Source organism: Pristiophorus japonicus, chromosome 18, assembly GCF_044704955.1.
Source record: "Pristiophorus japonicus isolate sPriJap1 chromosome 18, sPriJap1.hap1, whole genome shotgun sequence".
Classification (NCBI taxonomy): domain Eukaryota; kingdom Metazoa; phylum Chordata; class Chondrichthyes; family Pristiophoridae; genus Pristiophorus; species Pristiophorus japonicus.
The window spans coordinates 33,481,430-33,503,858 of record NC_091994.1 but is presented as its reverse complement, the minus strand read 5'-3'; the positions used below and the strand labels follow the sequence as shown (position 1 = coordinate 33,503,858).

Sequence of the window (22,429 nt, the reverse complement as noted above, 5' to 3'; positions counted from 1 at the left end):
ATGACATCACAAACACACAGACTACAAGATGGCTTCACCGAAAACTTGTCACCCTTGTCAGGATCCACTAGGATCCTGAAAGACTGGATCAGCTGAACTTGTATTCACTGGAGTTCAGAAGAATGAGAGGGGATCTCATAGAAACATTTAAAATTCTGACGGGTTTAGACAGGTTAGATACAGGAAGAATGTTCCCAATGTTGGGGAAGTCCAGAACCAGGGGTCACAGTCTAAGGATAAGGGGTAAGCCATTTAGGACTGAGATGAGGAGAAACTTCTTCACCCAGAGAGTGGTGAGCCTGTGGAATTCTCTACCACAGAAAGTTGTTGAGGCCAATTCACTAAATATATTCAAAAAGGAGTTAGATATAGTCCTTACTACTAGGGGGATCAAGGGGTATGGCGAGAAAGCAGGAATGGGGTACTGAGGTTGCATGTTCAGCCATGAACTCATTGAATGGCGGTGCAGGCTTGAAGGGCCGAATGGCCTACTCCTGCACCTATTTTCTATGTTTCTTTGTTTATTATTATACATCACAGTAGGCCACTAGGTGGAGCTATATTACAATGGACAGTGGAGGGGTCAAGAGAGGTGGTGGTGAGGTAGAGCCTGGTCTTGTCAGCGCACATATGGAATCTGACGTGTTTTCATCTTGGGGGACTCCAGAGGTAACGGTGCGGGAGCTGGAAGAGAGAAGTCATTGCAGCAGATTCTCTGGCTATGATTGGATAGAAAATAATGGAACTAGTTGAGGGCAGTCCCATCTAGCTGGACAATAGAGGAGAGACATTGGAGGAGGATGGTGTGGTTAACCATGTCAAAGCCTGCAGACAGATCGAGAAGGGTGAAGAGTGATAGTGTCCAATATAACAGTCACATAGAATGTAATTTGTGACCTTGATACAGCTTCTCCCACCACTGCTCAGATCTGTTTTCTCCTATGTGAAGTGCTTTAGTACTATATAAGTGCAAGCTGTGGAACACAGACATGCCAACCTCAGTTTCCCAGTAACACACAGACAAATTACAAAATATTTTACCTATGGAAGTAAATTTTTGTGGCTCCATTCACATCAGCTCCTTATCACAAGGCTCTTTGCACAGATCTGCTTACTGCACATTACTGAAATTAAATTAATTTGTTTCTTCCAGTCTCAACTCAGAGAATCTTCAGGCATTGTCAAAAGTTAAAGAAGGTGCACCACCATCCAGAATTTATACAGTCATTGAGTAGAAGCTACAGTGAATGTCGTTCAACCTGCAGTCAACTGATTACGAAGATGAAGTCGCAATACACCAACCTCACTGACGGTGGCCGTCTTCTGTGGCAGGGTCTGAGGATCTGGGCTTTCTGAAACACAGAGACTAAAGAACGAAACTTGTATCAAAGCCCAGAAAGCATCTGTGAGAAAGGAAACTATTAGAAGCTGAGATCCCATTGAGATGAGACTCCACTAGGAAAAGCTATTCCAATGAAAGGACACTTCTTTGAGCGGGAGCTTCTCCTTGTGGGCTCTGACTGAGATTTTTTTTTAAAAGAAATGGTGAAGGAGGTCCATTCTCTCGGATACAAACTGTGAATGATGACTGTAGCAAAGCTCTCTATTTGCAGCGAAGATTTGAAGGATTACCCCAGCCCAACACAAGGTGTTAAGCAACAGGTGCAACACCAGATGTATGCTGACGAGGAGAGGGAGAAGGAAAACAGATTACTCACACCCTTTGAAAAAGTTATTTATGACATGAAGAACAACAAGAAAGTGAAAAACGAACTGATATTTGGGAAAAGGATTGGATTTTACCAGCTCCGTGGAGAGATTGGGATTGGGAACTTCTCAAAGGTGAAGCTCGGAATACACTCCTTGACGAAAGGTATGTCTATCCTATCTAATCCTACCCTGAATATTGAGCAGTCTGACTGATTAAGAGATATTGTAAATATATCAGTTGAGAGATTATTTAAACAGGTTGACTATTGTTGCAGGAGAATAGGAAGTAAACAAAGATGCAGGGATTTGGGGACAGCTCACATTGATATCAAGATTAGAAACAACGGTCTGTCGGCCTTACAATAGCCAAGGTGATGCCATACTGTGATTCTGATATTGCCCAATGATGTAATATTGAAATTGTATTTTAAACTAAACATTGTGAAATAGAACACACCTTAATGCATCAAGAAATGCATCCATACTTTCGGGAGTAGTTAAAACTAAGAGGAAAATATCGGACAGATACCAACCATCTTTGACATTGTTAAACTGACAATTTGAAAACATGGTCCATTTAAGGCACCAGTAAAGCAGCATTGGGAATAAAGCCCACAGATTATCACAGAAGACAATCACTATCAGTGAGATTATTACCATTTTCATAATCAGTTAACTGCAGGTTGAACGATATTCATTGTAGCTTCTAGTCAATGACTGCATAGATTCTCCGTGGGAGGACAACTATCTTCACATTTCTTTTGTCACATTTGGGGCAATGACTGTTTTATTTTTTTTAACTAAAATCTTAAAATTTCCAAATTGGTGAATTCAACATATTCTCTATATTTCGAGCACTTAGAGTCACACAACCTTTTACTGGTGTTACCAAGGTGGGGTGGTGTTAATCGAGGGGATGTTATTATGCTGCAGACTTGTTAAACCAACCAAATAATTGGGTTCCAGTCCATTTGTGACTTAAGAGAGATGGAAAATTTTTTTTATTATTATTCCATCTGGCAACAGCCTCTTTCCATATAACAAATGAAATGTTTATTCTTTTAAATGACAGGCCAATGCAGCATCACAAGTTATAACCCTTCAGTTCCTATGTCCTTTACATTTGCACTTTCAAAATCCCAACTGCCTAGCCTTTGAATATAGGAACAGCCAGCAGCCCCTTGAGTCTGTCCACCATATGAGATTATGGCCCTTCATCGCTTCATTACTTAGGCAGCTGCCGGTTTGCTCAACCACGCCTCCGTCTCCACCTCCAGTGTCCATGACTGTAGCAAAGCCTTTACTCTCCCATCGTGGCCATTGCCTTCATCAAAGGGGTGCAGACTTGGACATGTCTTGCATACAGCTGGTTTAGCCAAACTTTACCAGATCTGGCTGAACCAAATCAAGTGGTGTTAGCCTCATTCTCCTCTGCCAAAACCATCCAGTACTCCAGGGAAGCAAATATCACCCTTGGCTTCTTTTCTCCAAGAACAGCCATCTACTTAAACCCATTTCCCCTGCCCCCCCCCACCCCCCATCAGCCCCACTTCCAACAAGTGTGAGGAGCTCATGGATTTCTTTGTCACTAAGATTGAGACCATCCCTTCAGCTGCCTCTGCTGCTTCACTGCTTCCCCTTCGCTACCAAGCCAAACATTTCCCCAAGTTCTCCCCAGCCCTAGCATTGAACTCACGTCTTTCTCTAGTTTCTCTCCTATCTTTTGTCTTGTCAATGAGACTCAGCTTCTGCTTCCTTGACTCTACAACTATGAAACCCAAATACATTTCCTGGCCCCCATGCTAACTGACATTGTAAACGGTTCCCATTCCTGAGATACTGTCCTTCTCTCTTTCTAAACCGTCATCATTCGGTCCTCCTGAAAAAAACATCTCAAACTGTCCTCACAAACTATTGTCTCATCTTCAATCTCCCTTTCCTCTACAAAGTAATTGAATGTGCGTCCACCTTCCAAATCCATGCTCATCTTTCCTGTAATTCCATGTTTGAATTTCTCCAACTAGGTTTCCACCCCTGCCAAAGCACTGAAACGTCCCTAACCGAAGTCATAAATGACATCCTCTCTGAACGTGACCATGATACAATTATTCCTCCTTGTCCTTTTCAAACTCTCTACAGCCTTTGACCTGGTTGACCACTGTATTTTCCTCCATTGTCCAGCTCAGTGGAATTGCCCTCATATGATTCCAGTCTTACTAAGACTCAATTTCCTCCAGTTAAACAGTGCAAAGACCGAAGCCGTTGTTTTTGTCCCCTGTCATAAACTCCGTACCCTTGTCAATGATTGCATTCCGTTGTCTGGTCAATGTCTGAGGCTGAATCAGACTGTTTGCCACCTCAGTATCCTATTCGACCCTGAGCTGAGCTTCCGACCCCATATCTTCTCCATCACAAAGACCACCTAGTTCCACCTCCATAACATTGTCTATCTTTGCCCCTGTCTCATCCCATCTGCAGTTAAAAACCTCATCCATGCCTTTGTTACCCACATACTCGATTACTCCAATGTTCTCCAGGTTGGTATCCCATCCTCACCCTCTTGTAACAAGATAATGTATAGTGCCCTCTAGCTAGGAGGGAGCTGTATTGAGAGAGAGGATCTGTGAAGGAATGCCATTTTAAAGCTCCACATGGCTATTTGAAATCTCCCAAATAAATAGAGGTAAGTTGAACTAAGAGTGTTCAAGAGACTATAAAATACACCTGTTCTATGTTAACTTCAGCTCATCAAAAACCCTGCTGTTTGTATTCTATCCCACACTAAATCCTACTGACCCATCACCCTGTCCTCACCGACCGACATTGGCTCCCTTCCCACAATCCCTCAAATTTAAAACACTCATTCTTGTGCTTAATTCGCTTTATGTTTTTGTCTCTCCCTATTTCTGTAGCCTCCTGCCTACCTTTAACACCCACCCAAACTCTCCGTTTCTCTGACTCTGGCCTGTTGTGCATCCCTTCCTCCCTTAGCCCACCAATGAATCTGACATCCAACTGGTATGCAGGCTGCAATTACCTGAAGCACAATCAGACTGCCTCAGTTCCTCACAATGCAGGGACTGGGTACCCAATGCTCAGCAGCATTGTGTATTAGCAATTCTCAAAGGTGATGACTGCTGCAATTACAAAATACCCATTACTTGTAATAACAATGAGGTCTGGAACTTGATAAGTCACAAAATCATTTGAATAGGCAAGATTCTAAAGCCCAGCACACCAAGAGAATTTATAGAAAGTAAGAAAGGAAGAAAGACTTGCATTTATATAGTGCCTTTCATGACCACCGGACGTTGCAAAGTGCTTTACAGCCAATTAAGTACTTTTGGAGTGTAGACATTGTAATGTGGGAAACGCGGCAGCCAATTTGCACACAGCAACTCCCACAAACAGCAATGTGATAATGACCATATAAATAATTTTTGTTAAGTTGAACGAGGGATAACTATAACGTAAAAACATAAGAAATAGGAACAGGAATCGGTCATATGGCCCCTCGAGCCTGCTCCGCCATTCAATAAAATAATGGCTGATCTGATCATGGACTCAGCTTCACTTCCCCGCCCGCTCCCCATAACCCCTTATCCCCTTATCACTTAAAGAAACTGTCTATTTCTGTCAAATTTATTCAATGTCCCAGCTTCCACAGCTCTCTGAGGCAGCGAATTCCACAGAGTTACAATCCTCTGAGAGAAGAAATTTCTTCTCATCTCTGTTTTAAATTGACGCCCCTTATTCTAAGATCATGCCCTCTAGTTCTAGTCTCCCCCATCAGTGGAAACATCTTCTCTGCATCCACCTTGTTAAGACCCTCATAATCTTATACGTTTCGATAAGATTACCTCTCATTCTTCTGAATTCCAATGAGTAAAGGCCCAACCTACTCAACCTTTCCTCATAAGTCAACCCCTTCATCCTCAGAATCAACCTAGTGAACCTCTCTAAACTGCCTCCATAGCAAGTATATCCTTTTGTAACTATGGAAACCAAAACTGCACACAGTATTCCAGGTGTGGCCTCACCAATACCTTGTATAGCTGTAGCAAGCCTTCCCTGCTTTTATACTCCATCCCCTTCGCAATAAAGGCCAAGATACCATTGGCCTTCCTGATCACTTGCTGTACCTGCATACTATCCTTTTGTGTTTCATGCACAAGTCCCCCCAGGTCCCGTTGTACTGCAGCACTTTGCAATCTTTCTCCATTTAAATAATAACTTGCTCTTTGATTTTTTCTGTCAAAGTACATGACCTCACACTTTCCAACAATATACTCCATCTGCCAAATTTTTGCCCACTCACTTCGCCTGTCTATGTCCTTTTGGAGATTTTTTGTGTCCTCCTCACACATTGCTTTTCCTCCCATCTTTGTATCGTCAGCAAACTTGGCTACGTTACACTCAGTCCCTTCTTCCAAGTCGTTAATATAGATTGTAAATAGTTGAGGTCCCAGCACTGATCCCTGCGGCACCCCACTAGTTACTGGTTGCCAACCAGAGAATGAACCATTTATCCCGACTCTCTGTTCTCTGTTAGTTAGCCAATCCTCTATCCATGCTAATATATTTCCCCCAACCCTTTGAACTTTTATCTTGTGCAGTAACCTTTTATGTGGCACCTTGTCAAATGCCTTCTGGAAGTCCAAATACACCACATCCACTGGTTCCCCTTTATCCACCCTGTTCATTACATCCTCAAAGAACTCCAGCAAATTTGTCAAACATGACTTCCCTTTCATAAATCCATGCTGACTCTGCCGGACTGAATGATGCTTTTCCAAATGTCCTGCTACTGCTTCTTTAATAATGGCCTCCAACATTTTCCCAACCATAGATGTTAGGCTAACTGGTCTATAGTTTCCTGCTTTTTGTCTGCCTCCTTTTTTAAATAGGGGCGTTACATTTGCAGTTTTCCAATCTGCTGGGACCTCCCCAGAATCCAGGGAATTTTGGTAAATTACAACCAATGCATCCACAATCCCTGTCGCTACTTCTCTTAAGACCCTAGGATGCAAGCCATCAGGTCCAGGGGATTTATCTGCCTTTAGTCCCATTATCTTACTGAGTACCACCCCCTTAGTGATTGTGATTGTGTTAAATTCCTCACCCCCCCATAGCCCCTTGACTATCCACTGTTGGAATATTGTTAGTGTCCTCTACCATAAAGACTGATACAAAATATTTGTTCAGAGTTTCTGCCATCTCCATGTTCCCCATTACTAATTCCCCGGTCTCGTTCTCTAAAGGACCAACATTTACTTTAGCTACTCTTTTCCTTTTTATATACATATAGAAACTCTTGCTATCTGTTTTTATATTTTGTGCTAGTTTACTTTCATAGTCTATCTTCCCTTTCTTAATCATTTTTTTAGTCATTCTTTGCTGGCTTTTAAAAGCTTCCCAGTCTCTGTCTTCCTACTAGTTTTGGCCACTTGTATGCCCTTGTTTTTAATTGGATATCGTCCTTTATTTCTTTAGTTAGCCACGGATGGCAATCTTTTCTCTTACACCATTTCCTCCTCACTGGAATATATTTTTCTTGAGAGTTATGAAACATCTCCTTAAATGTACAGCACTGTTCATCAAAATATTGGCCAGGACACCCTCTTCTTCGAAATAGTGCCATGGGATCTTTTATGAGGGCAGACGAGGCCTTGATTTAACGCCTCATCCGAAAGACGGCACCTCCAACAGTGCAGCACTCCCTAAGTACTGTACTGGAGTGTCAGCCTAGATTGATGCGCTCAAGTCCCTGGAGTGGGAGTTCGGAATACAGGAATATTGATGAAGGCTGCGCTGGATCAAGATATAGCTGTCTGTTCCTGAGACCAGAACAGAAATCTAATGATTCAGATGGAACCAACAATTAAGTGAATTATAAATAATTAGTATTGGTCATATTTTATTCCAAACCTCATGTTGGGACACTGGGACAATGACCTTTAGGGTTTATATTTGGCAAGGGACAGAATACGCTCCCCCCCCCCGCCCCCCCCCCCCCAGAATCTCCAACCCCCGACACCAGTTGCTAAGACATAAACACTAAAATTGGCTCAGCCCATGATGCCTCGGTAAAGTGATGCTGCCCTAGGTCTGTGCAGCAGAGCTCGTTTCCAGTCATCTTGCCACTGGACTAAGACCTAGCTCCGTCAAGCCTGTGTGGTGGCTGGTGTGCAACAGCCACCACACGTTAAAAAGTATTCATGCACAAGCATCTTCCACCCTTCAGGATGCAGTTCGGGACCTGGAATATGAACTCATCAAACTCAACCCTTTTTGGCGTGGAAGCAAGTCATCCGTGATTCCAGGGACCGCGTAAGAAGAAGAAGCTGCCAGTAATCTGGAAAATTAGACCAGGTTTGGGAAAGATGACTAGAGTTGAGCACAATCTTTTCTAGACGAGCCTTAACAATGTTATTACAAACCTTTGCACCGATATTGCTCTGCTGGGAAAATAAAGCAGATGTATGAAGGAGGCAGGTGCGGTAAGGGAAGGTCATATGGATTAAGAACAAAAGAAGGTATGGAAGAGAAAGGGCCACTCAGCCCATTGAACCTACTCTTTCCAATGGGCCTGTTGAACAGCTTCTTAAGGGTTTTTGCCCCTCCCTATTTTCCCAATTTTACTCATGGAGTGCACTATCAAAGAAAGCAGTCTACTTTTCATGACCTTTTGCTGACTTACATTTTCATTTAAACGTTTCACATCCAGGATAGGTGTACACATCCTATTAATCCCAAAACCACGTGCTAAAGTAATAGGCCTGTATCTGTATGGTACTGAGTTCCAATATGAGGAAAAGTCATCATAGGCAGTCCCTCGAATCGAGGATGACTTGCTTCCACGTCAAAAAGTTCACAGGTGTTTCAATGAAGGACCTAAAATTCCAGGTCCCGAACTAAATCTTGAAGGGTGGAAGATGCCTGTGCGTGGATTTTTTAAATGTGTGATGGCTGTTGCACACCAGCCACCACACGGGCTTGATAGAGCTAGGTCTTGGTCCAAGACGACTGGAGACCAGCTCTGCTGCACGGGCCTATTGCGCATACATATCGCAGTGTGGGCTGGCCCGTACTGCCCCTGGGCCCTCACCTCTTCTGGCCCCAAACTCACGCCTCTCCTGGGCCCCGATCACGTCCCTCTCCAATCTCTCGCCGCTCCTTCACCCCGACCTCGCTGCTCCTGCTGTACCTGCTCACGCTCCAATCACCGACCTGGACCTTGATGATGTCACTCTTCGCTGCCATCGCCCTCCTGCACCAGCTCGGACTGTACCTTGAAGTGGTACGCCACCACGCTGTCCATGGCCGCTGCTCGCCGCTCCTTTTATGGCCCCAACCTGCTGCTGATGGTCACACACACCAGTACAATGTAGCTCTAACCTCAACAAGCAAAGAAACTGATGCAAACACCCTCACAACCTGGATCTTGGTGACGTCCCTCTTCACTGCCGTTGCTCTCCTGCTCCAGCATTTCCTATAATACAACAGTGACCACACTCCGAAAGCACCTAACTGGCTGAAAAGCTCCCTGGGACATTGTGAGCTCATGACAGGCGCTGTGTGTCCTTCCTTCCCTTCCCTTCCTTCCTTCCTTCCTTCCTTCCTTCCTTCCCTTCCCTTCCCTTCCCTTCCCTTCCCTTCCCTTCCCTTCCCTTCCCTTCCCTTCCCTTCCTTCCTTTCTAAGTCTATTCAGCCTAGAGCATTTCACGCAGTGAGTTACTTTGTTATTTTGGACCAACTTTTATGTAGGTGACCACAGCAGCCACTGATCAACAAGGTGAATAGCCGGTTATGTTTTTTTTGTAGTATTGGTTGAGAGGAGGAATATTAAATAAAACAAAATGCATGCCAACAGTGGATCATTCTGTGCTATCCCAAAGTATAAAAAAACTGTCAGGATAAAAAAGGATGTGTTTATTTGCATATGCATTGTTTATGAGGAAAAGTATGGGATTCATGAGTAACCATTTTACCATGGAAATTGACAATAGGCACACTTAGGTCAATCCTATGAATACGTTGTACTCTGAATTGTTCTCTTGGCCACATGGTCACATGCTAACATTAGCTGTAAATTCATATCATCATAAACATTGGTCTGTCAATGCGCATTTTGCCAAGATTATATTAGATTCACAGAAGTGACATAAGATTGTCCTTAGGAAGATTATCAACTGTGATCAAACTGAGAGGAGCCGCTTTAAAACAGTTTAAAACATGTAAAGCCTATAAGCTGCTGGAATTATTCTGGTCAGCACACAGTATCTCCAATAACTCTCAAGCACACCACACATACAGTCACCTGAATGGTGAAGCACATACACTCAGATATAAACTAATCTACTGCTTCCATTGACGGCATTGTAGAAGTGCAGAGCCTACCCCCAGTTCATTGTCATTAATAATAAAAATTCACCACCTTCTTTCTCTTTTTTAATTTGTAGAAAAGGTAGCGATTAAGATCATGGATAAAAAGCATATGATCAACAAGGCACGGCAACTGTTCGCAAATGAAGTTTTGAGTATGGAACAACTTCATCATCCGAACATCATCCGGCTGTACGAGGTGCTAGAGACACAAACTCGGCTGCACTTGGTCTTGGAGTATGCTGAGCAAGGGGATCTGTTCAACAGAGTCTGCATCCAGGGACGGTTCTTGGAATATGAGAGTAAATTTATATTTGTTCAGATTGTATCGGCTGTCAAACATATGGTAAGTGGGAAATGTAGTCTTGGCTAAAAACAAGATTGTCTGCCTTGTAGGGTCATCTTTAAATTGATACGGTCTTCTCTACACACCACTGAATTGGACTGATCTCATACACCCGAGCCATCAAAGACTGCTTCCACCAATGCTGAGGCGCAGCAGTCCGTAGCCAGGCCTTCCAGGCCCAGAGCTGGTCCAGGGCGCCCTCCTAGACCGTCTGCATGATCTGGCCCACCAATGCAGCAGCCCTCAAGCAGCCTTGCTGTAGGCACTGAAGCCTCATTGAGGAGGAGCAGCTGGCGTGGGAGGAGATGAAGGGAAGGGCGGGATGGGGGGGTGGAATCTCAGGACAAGTCCCATTAAAGGGTAGGACAACCTTGTGTAGATGTCTTAATGTATTCTGAGTACGCATGTAAATAGTTGTTTTTCATTAGTAAACTTCTTGCTGAGTTACTTGTAGCAGAACGCTGTTTATTGTATGGTCATGTTTTGGTGGGAGGGGGATTGTTACTTTTTTGTTTAAATATCACTTTCACCCTTTGCTGTTGGTGTCATGTGTATCATTCCAAAGCTCAGCGTAGATGTGCCTTTATGGTGGCACATAGCATGACCAGCATTAGCTGCATCCCTCAGCTTCCTCCATTCAAGCAAACTGATCCATTATGAGCTGGCGACGTGCAACTCTTGCTCCGGCAGCATCTCCAGGTGATAGTAGGAAGGTAGCATTGGACATGTATATGTAAAGGGGCTAGGCCACTTCACATTAGGGATCAATGAAGTCACATTCACATACCCTCACTACCCGAAGAGAGTTCGACATCGCCCCCGGCCGCTGTGCAAACTGGGTGCCCATGAGGACCGAGACTTGCTACTCCACATCAGTAAACTCCAGCAACTGTGGCTGTCCGCCTCCTGTTCGTCGTTGCTCCTGTCCGTTGTGGGAGAGCTTGGCTCTGCAATAAGAGCAAGAAGAAGGGTTCAGTAAAGGTCCACCTCTTGTTGAGCTACATTTGCCTTCCATAGTTCAATAGCTACTATGTGTGGATATGCAAATGTTGTCACTTCAATCTGTTGACGGAGGTTTTTCAAAGATTGGGAGGAGGTGAGAGGCAGGTAGCATTGCGGCTCAGGGTGATGTTTGTAAAATGCATATCAGCAGTGGGAGTGGAGTGCAAGGAGGCTTGACAATGATTAGGGTACAAGAGGGTAGGTGCATCCTGAATGCAGAGGCAATGGCTGGAGAAGTGAGCCTCCAGCTTTCTGCTGCATTCTACAACCCACATCATGGCCTGCATCACATTGAGAAGGGGCAGCTCCATCAAAGAGTTAACATTGTGTGAGACATTGATCTTGCAAGCATGGCAGGCCTACATAAATGTGAAGGGTACTCACCCTGATGACCCTTGTGAGGTCATTGAACTTCTTGCAGCATTGTGTGCCAGTTCTGGCAGCCGTGTCTGCCGCTGAAACCTCCTGTGTAATCTCTCTCCAGATTCTTTTAAATATGCTGGGCAACGGCCTCACCCCTCCCCCCCACCCCCACCACAACCAGATAGAGTGCAGACCACCTCCTCTCAAAGGCCTCAGCAGGCTCTGGAGAGAATCTTATGTCACGCTGCCTGCCCTCTTTCTTCACCATCTCTCCTGCTGTGTCTGAAGTAGGTTGCCTCCCCTGTGGATAGGGTGGTTGTCTAATCGGTGCCTCGCCAGGCTCCTCTTCGTCATCCTCCTCCTCCTGCATAGGGCCTGCAATCCCCACTGGCAATGCCTGGCTCCTAGTGATGGCCAGGTTGTGTAGCATGCAGCACACCACAATGAATTCGGAGACCTGTGGAGGGGAGTATTGAAGGCTGCCTCCAGAGCGGTCCAGGCATCGGAAGCTGCCCAGCTGTCTGTTTGATGATGTTGCAGGTAGCTGCATGGCTCTCATTGTAGCGCTGCTTGGCTTATAGAATCATAGAAATTTACAGCATGGAAGGAGCCTTCTCACACATTGCTTCTCAGAGAACTGGAGGTATCAGTGTTGGTGCCTGTAAACCTGTGGAAAGACTCCAGCAGCGGCGGAGGATAAAAAACCGGGGAGGCTCTGATATGGAAATCGGGCAGTAAAGTGTTGAGGTTGATGATCAGCCCTGATCTCTTTGAATGGCGGAGCAGGCTCAAGGAGCCATAGGGCCTACTCCTACTGTTATTTCTTATGTTATGTAAGCCCTCCTCCCCAGACGTCTTCGGCCTCTCCTGATCCGTGGGCTGACATGGCCAAGAGCCCTTCTTCCACCTTGATGCCACCTGGCACTAGAATGCAGCATGATACACTGGCGAACTAGTAATGCCCCCATTAAATTCTATCACTGATGTTGTAAGGACACTGCAATGGCAGATAAAACTGCCGCTTTCAAGTCGGAGCTCCACTCAGTGTGATGTACGCAACCGTTGCAGTCAATGTGACCTGAAATGTAGGATCCTCATCCCGCCATTTAAATACGCTGCCATTAGTGCCTGCTGCACCCTGGGAATGCCTGGATTTTCAGACATTTCCTGGGGCGAGTAGTTAAGAACATAAGAAATAAGAGCAGGAGTAGGCCATTTTGCCCCTTGAGCCTGCTCCGCCATTCAATAAGATTATGGCTGATCTGATCATGGGCTCAGCTCCCCCTGTCATCATCATCACAGGCAGTCCCTCGGAATCGAGGAAGACTTGCTTCCAATCCCAAAGTGAGTTCTCTGGTGGCTGAACAGTCCAATACGAGAGCCACAGACTCTGCCACAGGTGGGATAGATATTCGTCGAGGGAAAGGGTGGGTGGGGCTGGTTTGCCATGCGCTCCTTCCGTTGTCTGCGCCTGACCTCTTCACGCTTTTTGCGTTGAGACTCGAAGAATTCAACACCCTCCTGGATACACTTTCTCCACCTCGGGCGGTCTTCGGCCAGGGACTCCCAGATGTCAGTAGTGATGTCGCACTTTATCAGGGAGGTTTTGAGGGTGTCCTTGTAACGCTTCTGCTGCCCACCTTTGGCTCGTTTACCATGAATAAGCTCCGCATAAAGCATTTGCTTAGGGAGTCTCATATCTGGCATGCGAACTATGTGGCCTGCCCTGCGAAGCTGATCGAGTGTGGTCAGTACTTCAATACTGGGAATGTTAGCCTGGACGAGGGCACTGATGTTGGTGCGCCTGTCCTCCCAGGGGATTTGCAGGATCTTGCAGAGACACCGTTGGTGATATATCTCCAGCGACTTGTGGTGCCTACTATACATCGCTCATGCCTCAGATCCATACAGGAGGGGTATTACTACAGCCCTGTAGACCATGAGCTTGGTAGATTTGAGGGCCAGGTCTTCAAACACTCTTTTCCATAGACGGCCGAAGGCTGCACTAACGCACTGGAGGTGATGTTGAATCTCCGCATCAATGTCTGCCTTTGTTGATAAGAGACTCCCGAGATATGGGAAATGGTTCACGTTGTCGAGGGCCGCGCCGTGAATCTTGATGATTGGAGAGCAGTGCTGTGCGGCAGGCTGGTGGAGGACATTTGTCTTACAGATGTTAAGCGTAAGGCCTCTGCTTTCATATGCCTCAGTGAATACATTGACTATATCCTGGAGTTCAGCCTCAGAATGTGCTCAGACGCAGACGTCGTCCGCGTACTGCAGCTCAACGACAGAGGTTGGGGTGATCTTGGACCTGGCCTGGAGGCTGCGTAGGTTAAACAGTTTCCCACTGGTTCTATAGTTTAGTTCCACTCCAGCGGGTAGCTTGTTGATTGTGAGGTGGAGCATGGCGGCGAGGAAGATTGAGAAGAGGGTTGGAGTGATGACGCAGCCCGGTTTGACCCCGGTCTGGACGTGAATTGGATTGGTAAGGATCACGGCCTGCATGTCAACGTGAAGCAGGCGAAGGATGTTGACAAACTTTTGGGGGCATCCGAAACGGAGGAGGACGCTCCATAAACCCTCACGGTTGACAGTGTCAAAGACCTTTGTAAGATCGAAGAAGGCCATATATGTAAGGGGTTCTGGGGAGTGTTGTGCCTTGGGTGTCTCTCTCTGGGCTTCTGCCCTCACAGCTTATGCCTGGCCTGTGAGGTACCCTGAGTGCTGCAAGAACACTCCTGGAGAGACTGTGTCCACAGCTTGTGAAGGGGGTTTTGAGACTCGTGCGTCCCCATGAGGCACCTGTGAGTGTCAAACACTCCTAACCCCTTTCTTCCCTAGCCTGTGGCACACAGTTGAGCTTTTTCGAGGTGCTCCTGGCTTCCCTTACACTATTCTGACACAAGACTCACGATCAGGAGATGTAATACAATAGAACTGAGACGAGGCGATTCCAAGAGGAACTTTAAGCTTCCAATTTATTTGACAAGGTGTATCTCAACAAACAGCAATACACCAACAAAACAATCCCCCTAAATCCCACTAAATGGACACAATGAAAATTTTTACACAAGTTTAACAGCAGTGCAATGCCCAACCTCCCACCTTCCTGACTAACTGAGATGGGGCTTCTGGGGACCAGAGATTATACTCACCACAGCCTTTACAGTCTTTCCAGGTCAAAACGCGATTTTGGGGTTCTCCTTTTGCTATCTTCAGGATCTTGAAGTTACTTTTTCGGTTGTGATTTTCTTGGAAACTTGGTTGCGTCTTGTTGTTGCTGTGGATCTACCTGCGTCCAGCTCTCAGGGGAAGATCCTTGTGGAAAAAGAAAAGGTTCAGTCTCCAGTAGCGAAAGGAGGCTGAACTGATGCTGTCTCGGGATGGTGGTTTGCTTCTTCTGTCTTCGGTGTCTTCGGACACTGGTCTTGCTTCTGTGTCGAAAGGCTGACTGCTTGCTGGAACACGAGAACGGAACAACTTGTCAGGGCAGAAACCCCTTCTTATATCCAGTTATCCAGCCAGACTTGCGTGCTGAAATAAATCCTTCCCATTGGTGGGCTTGTGATTTTTGATAAATGCAGCTGTTGGATTTCGTGAGGTTTTTCCACTGGCCATCCCTGATGTTAACCTAATCAAGGGTTGAGTAGGTGTTAATTGGATTGGCAGGGTGTGGGCCCTCGGTTTGTTTTGGGTTCCCTAGTTTTCTTAAGGCCTGCATAATATCCCTCCATAGTGTAAACGTGGGGGAGGCAATAGCCCGGTATCGGTGATGAGTCAGTCCCGCGTTTTCGAGCAAGGGCACTCCCATTGGCTTGGAGTCCCTTGCTTTGGGCTGACTCTGTCCCACCATTGGCCCTCCGGTGTCCTCCCCCGTTCAATCACTGCCCTGCCAAGGCCACATCTTCTCAGTTTCAATCCACATCTGGTTCTGGGTTCCCTGTTCCTTCCAGGACACTGGTCTGCTGCAGCACAGACAGATCCCACAGCTCTTTTCCTTCTGGGTAAAATGAGGGGTTTTCATCCTCCCTTACATATATAAGGGCTGGTGCTGCTCCCTGCATTTTTCCTGCAGCTGTCGTGCTGCAAAGATCATGTCTGTTGTGCTCCGTAGGGGACGAAATCCGCACTGTGATTCCAGGAGGAGCTCCTCGGCCACAGGGAGAAGACAGTTGAGGAGAACGCTAGCGACAACCTTCCCAGTGGCTGATAGCAGGGAGATTCCCCTGTAGTTGGCGCAGTCGGACTTGTCCCCTTTTTAAAAAATGGTCACAATCACTGCATCTCTGAGATCTCCCGTCATGCTCTCCTCCCTGCAGATGAGAGAGGTGAGGTCATGTATTCGTGCCAACAGCACCTCTCCGCCATACTTTAGCGCCTCGGCAGGGATTCCATCTGCACCCATAGCCTTGTTGTTCTTGAGCTGTTTTATGGCTTTGCCTACCTCGTGCAAAGTTGGAGTTTCACTGAGTTGGTGGCGGGTCGCATGCTGCGGGATGGAGTTGAGAATACTCAAGTCAAAGGCAGAGTCTCGATTCAGGAGATCTTCAAAGTGCTCCTTCCATTGGGCTCGGTGTCCTTGATGAGTGTTTCCCCATTCTTGGCCAGGAGTGGGATGGGGCCTTGGGAATTTGACCGTAGGTGGCCTTGACTGCAATGAAGAATCCTCGCATATCATGGCTGTCGGCCAGTTGTTGTATCTCCTGTGCTTTCTCCATCCACCACTTGTTCTTTAGGTCCAGGGTTTTATGTTGGACCTGAGCTTTGAGCCATCTACAATGTTGTTTTGCAGCTCCCGAGTTGGGTTGTTGCTTGAGGGCCAGAAATGCTTTGTGCTTGCGATCTATTAGTTCTTCGATCTCCTGATCATTTTCATCAAACCAGTCTTGATGTTTTCTGGTTGAGTAACCAAGTGTCTTATCACAGGCACTAGTTATAGAGGCCTGGAGGGCAGACCAAGCGCTATGGGGATTCAGCATCTCAGGGTCATCAAGACACGCCAGATTGGCTGTGAGGTGCTGGCTATATAGAGCTCTCTTTGCTGGGTCTCTCAGTGCCCTGGCATTAACTTTTTTGCGGCACTGCTTCTGCTGTCCCCTCTGCTTTGGGGCTATGTTAATGTTGATGATGGATCGGATTAGACAGTGGTCCGTCCAGCAGTCGTCAGCTCCTGTCATGGCGCGGGTGATGCGCACATCCTTGCGATCCCTGGCTCGGATGATGACATTGTCAAGCAGGTGCCAGTGTTTGGAGCGAGGGTGTTGCCACGATGCCTTGTATTTGGTGGAACAGGGTGTTGGTGATGAGGAGTGCATGTTCTAGACATTTTGTCAGGAGTAGGGTACCACTGGAGTTGGCTTTTCCTACCCACTCTCTGCCAATCACGTCTCCCCAGAGGGCTGTGTCTTTCCCAACCCTGGCATTAAAATCACCCAGGAGGATCAATTTGTCGTCCATGGGGACGCAGGACAAGGATGTCCCGAGGTTGGAATAAAAACCCTCTTTAGCCTCATCCGTTGCATTGAGTGTAGGGGCATACGCACTGATGACTGTGGCACATTGGTTCTGAGATAGGGTGAGACGAAGAGTCATGAGGCGTTTGTTAATCCCACAGGGGGAGTCTTTGAGGCAGTCGACCAGTTCATTCTTGACGGCAAAGTGGACTCCATGAAGGCAGCGTTCTTCCTCTGGTTTTCCTTTCCAGAAAAAGATATGACCTCCACCATGTTCCTTCAACTGGCCTTTCCCTGCCCTCCGGGTCTTGCTTAGTCAATGTCAAAATGTCTGAGTTCTCGGGCAACTATGGTGGTGCGGTGTTCCGGTCTGTTGCTGTTGGAATTGTCCATGAGGGTCCTGACGTTCCAGGTCCCGAACTTCATACTCACGAAGTGGAAGATGCCTGTGCGTGAGTTCTTTTAACGTGGGGTGGCCACTGCACACCGGCAACCACACGGGCTTAGCTGAGCAAAGGTCTTGGTCCAGTGGCAAGGGGGTCCAAGACAACTGGAGACCAGGCACAGCTGTATAAGCCTACTTGCCTACAGCGAGGTGTTGGCCGCAAGCTCGACGCCGAGTAGCGTAATTGGTGGTAGATGGCTCGAGGCTTGGTTGGGGGGCAGGCATTAGGAAGGTCACTTTCAAAGTTATTTTAAAAGTTAAAAGTTGATAAAAAATCCCAATTTGTTTAAAAAGTTTCTAAGAGTTGTTAAAAAGTCTGAGATGTATTTTAGAAGTTTAAAAGTATTTCCAAATTGTTTAAAAAGATTAAGAGTTGACTAAAAGTTGATGAAAATTCACAATTTATTTAACAAGTTTCTAAAGGTTGTTAAAAAGTAAAAGATGTAGATCAATAACAGGTGTTTAAAAGTATTTCGATTAAAAATCTGATCATGGGCTCAGCTCCACTTCCCCTCCGGCTCCCCATAACCCTGCACGCTCTTATTGCTCAAAAATCTGTCTATCTCCACCTTAAATATATTCAATGACCCAGCCTCCACAGCTCTCTGGGGCAGAGAATTCCATAGATTTACAACCCTCTGAGAGAAGAAATTCCTCCTCATCTCTATTTTAAATGGACGACCCCTTATTCTGAAATGATGCCCCTAGTTCTAGATTCCCCACGAGGGGAAATATCCTCTCTGCATCTACCTTGTCGCGCCCCCTCATTATCTTATATGTTTCAATAAGACCACCTCTCATCTTTCTAAGCTCCACCGAGGATCGGGCCAACCTACTCAACCTTTCTTCATAAGTCAACCCCTTCATCTCAGGAATCAACCAAGTGACCCTTCACTGAACTGCCTCCAATGCAAGTGTATCCCTCCTTAAATAAGGAGACCAAAACTCTATGCAGCACTCTAGGTGTGGCCTCACCAATACCCTGTACAGTTGTAGCAGGACTTCTCTTCTTTTATACTCCAACCCCTTTGCAATAAAGGCCAACATTCCATTTGCCTTCCTGATCACTTGCTGTACCTGCATATTAACTTTTTTGTGTTTCATGCACAAGGACCTCCAGGTCCCTCTGAACTGCAGCATTTTGTAATTTCTTTCCATTTAAATAATAATTTGCTTTTTAATTTTTTTTGCCAAAGTGGATAACCTCTCACTTTCCCACATTATACTCCATCTGCCAAATGTTTGCCCACTCACTTAGCCTGTCTATACCCCTTTGCAGATTTTTTGTGTCCTCCTCACAACTTGCTTTCTCAAACATTTTTGTATCATCAGCAAACTTGGCTACATTACACTCGGTCCCTTCATCCAAATCATTAATATAGATTATAAATAGTTGAGGCCCCAGCATGAGGCGTTAGGACCTAATTTTGCATCCGGGGCGCTAGCGGAGCAATGTACGATGATTGACGTCATGATCTCAGTGAAACTAGAGGGCAGGACGGTAAGTTTTTGCACCGCCGCAAACCATGAGCCGAATTTGCCGGTCAGGCAGTAAAAGCTGGAAGCTCACCGTAACGCTTAGAAACACCCTATACCACCTCTCCATGGCGCTAATAGAGGCGCAAGCGAGCCAAAAATCCAGCCCTCTGTCTTTGGACTCAACGTCCATCCTCTCCACCACCATCGCACTTTGGTTGCACTATAGGATCTCCCGCATTTCCCTACCTCCACCGTCTCTGGCTTGTTTCCCCCATGTAAGGAACTTCCTGTTTCTTTGACGGCAACTCAACCTCAGGGTACAACTACCTCTTCTTGGCCCAATGTTTGTTGATATCATTAATGTTTCCTCAGGCACTGCCCTCCACAATTGTTCACCTCCTTTCACTCTTCCACTGCTGCTCAGTGTCTGAGGACATGCTACTACATTAAATGTGCTATTCCATGCAAGTTGTTGTTGTATCTATTATTGTCAGGGTGGTTTCCAGTGGTGGATTCCCATCTTGAGGAACTTGATCAGCTCTCGATCAAAGTCCCATTGTTGTACCTGATCACTTTCTCTGACCATCTAACCCACAGCCAGGGATTTGTAATCCAGAGAGTGAGGTTGAGTGTGGAGGATGGGGTTATTCTCCAAACCTGATGATATTCCATTTAATAGTCAGATATTTGCAGAATGAGGGAAAGTAATAACATAGAATGTACAGCACAAAAACAGGCCATTTGGCCCAACTGGTCTATGCTGGAGTTTATGCTCCACACAAGCCTCCTCCCATCCCTCTTCATCTAACCCTATGAGCATAGCCTTCTATTCCTTGCTCCCCCAAGTGTTTATCTTGTCTCCCCTTAAATACATGTATGTTATTCTCCTTAACCACTCCCTGTGAATCATAGAATGGTTACAGCACGGAAGAAGGCCATTCAGCTCTCTGCAAGAGCATTTAAGCTTGTCCTACTCCCCCAACCTTTCCCTGTAGCCCTGCAATTTATTTTCTTTCAGGTACTCATCCGACTCCCTTTTGAAAGCCGTGATTGAGTCTGCCTTATTATAATCATAAATACCTCTATTAGATCACCACTCAGCCTTCGCTGTGCTAGAGAAAAGAGCCCCAGCCTGTTCAATCTTGCCTCATAGGTATTACCTCTCAGGTCTGGTATCATCCTTGTAAATATTTCTTGCACAATCTCCAGTGTCTCTAAAAAGATAAGTCATCATTATTACATATTATTTCAGGTTATTATATGCCATCTCTGATTAGCCAACTGGTAGTGGGAACAGTGTTGATGGAGGTCTTGGAGCAGCATTGATAGAAGCAAAGGACCAGTAGTGACAGAGACCAGGAAGCAATACTGGTAGAGATTTAGGAGCAGCATTGGTAGAGGACTGAGAACATAGTGTGGGAGAAATGAAAAGAAAGGGATGATAATATTGCAAATCCTGGCTATGCTCTGGGGAGAAGTCATTACTGGGATGGAGTGATGGAGCTGGTGCTGGTGGTAGCCCTGATGTTTGGTGGTCCTGATCCATTTATTACAACTGACAGGCTATTAACTTCTCATTTCTTCCATCTCTTCTTTGCTGATTGCTTCATATTTTGCCTGCTTAACTTTCCGTTTTCCTTTTCAGCATGAGAACAATGTGGTCCATCGGGATCTCAAGGCAGAAAATGTGTTCTACTCAACTACTAACTGTGTGAAGGTGGGTGACTTTGGCTTCAGTGTTCTGCATCCTGTGAATGAACCTTTAAACACTTGTTGTGGCTCCCCTCAATATGCAGCCCCAGAGTTATTTGGAGAGAAGAGCTACTTTGGAATCCACGTGGACATTTGGGCTCTGGGCATCCTGCTGTACTTCATGGTGACAGCAACCTTTCCTTTCCGTGCACACAATATTAGGAAGCTGAAAGAGTGCATTTTAGTAGGATCATACACAATTCCAGCCTATGTATCGGATCACTGCCAGAAACTAATCCATGGAATTCTTCAACCCATCCCGACAAACCGCTACACCCTGGCAAACATCCTGGACAGTCTATGGCTGAGGGGGATGGAATGTCCAGAACCATACCAACCATTTCACTTGGATCCAGCCCACCTAGCCAGCTCTATACATCTAAACGAAGAGGAAAGAGAGGTGAAGAAAGTATTGAGGGGCCTGGGAATTACAGAGGAACACATCTGTAATAACCATAGTTGGGACTCCCACAGTCCCATTACTGGGACCTACCGCATCATTCTCCATCAGAGCCAAAAGAGACGCTATTCAGAGAGTCCTGCAATGGTATGCTATTGCCCTGCTAGGACCAAGCTGAATGGCAGAGGGATGAATCATTCCCGAGCACATGGACAGCATTCAAGGATGTGTCTGATTCTCTAACCTCAGCACACACACCAATGACATTGCAGCAAAGTAGGAAAAATTGCAGCTAGAAATTGCCACTGCCAAAGATGGAGATGGCTAATGAGGCAGTGAGTTTGAAGAAACTTCTCCCAGTCTCACACAGTAAATAGCCATAAAATGTTTGGCATTCCAGCTGTGGCCTGTGCAGGTGCTGTGCATAATGGCTCTATGAAAATTAAGAAAATGTTGATGTTTCTCTCAAGGCCTCTCATGCCATATGAATTCCAGTAGATATATCAAGACATGGTTACATTCGAGATAAGTAATTACAATTTAATATTAACTAGATGATTAAGAAAGGGGATCCTTATTTTTACACTAAGATTTTTTAAAAAAGGTAAATAAAGTTTTTATTCTTCACAGATAATGCAATAGAAACAGTGGGTGTATGATTCTACCATTGGGATAAGAGAGACAGATTTAAATGGGCGTGCACAAGCATTGTCTGCCGCAATCTAAATTAAACAAATACCTATGCAAAAGCATCTAAAGATAGACTAGTTTTCATCTGAAATCTTTACATAGCTCTCAGAAGCACCCCAAAGCCTTTCAAATATTGCTATTGCAGTGCAGTGACTTGTACTATGTAGGCAAATGTAGCAGCCATTTTGACCTAAGCAAGATTCCACAATCAACAATGAGATGAATGACTAGTTTTAGTAACTTTGCTTGAGGGATGACTGTTTGATTAGGACAGCAGGGGAACTCCCTGCTCTTCAGTTAATGCAATTGGATCTTTAATGTTCACCTGAACTAGTCGAGTAAATTGATGGGACTTTGATGGAACACCTCATTAGAAGGTAGAACCTACAACAATGCAGGAC

The 22,429-nt window shown here is 45.7% G+C and overlaps 1 protein-coding gene across 1 annotated transcript; it reads left to right on the top strand.

Annotated features, from left to right (window-relative positions):
- The first annotated feature begins 1,151 nt into the window (after positions 1–1,151).
- Positions 1,152–21,581, top strand: LOC139229018 (serine/threonine-protein kinase NIM1-like). The gene is made up of 3 exons (XM_070860681.1): positions 1,152–1,873; positions 10,173–10,441; positions 20,832–21,581. The coding sequence occupies exons 1-3, from the start codon at positions 1,582–1,584 to the stop codon at positions 21,579–21,581; spliced, it is 1,311 nt and encodes a 436-aa protein (XP_070716782.1). The 5' UTR covers positions 1,152–1,581.
- Positions 21,582–22,429: the final 848 nt, after the last annotated feature.

Bases quoted from the DNA above. Each gene is read 5' to 3' on its own strand.
- LOC139229018 (XM_070860681.1), top strand. From the start codon at position 1,582: ATGATGACTGTAGCAAAGCTCTCTATTTGCAGCGAAGATTTGAAGGAT. The intron at 1,874-10,172 runs GTATGTCTATCC...TTTAATTTGTAG, and splicing joins AATACACTCCTTGACGAAAG to AAAAGGTAGCGATTAAGATC. The intron at 10,442-20,831 runs GTAAGTGGGAAA...TTTCCTTTTCAG, and splicing joins TATCGGCTGTCAAACATATG to CATGAGAACAATGTGGTCCA.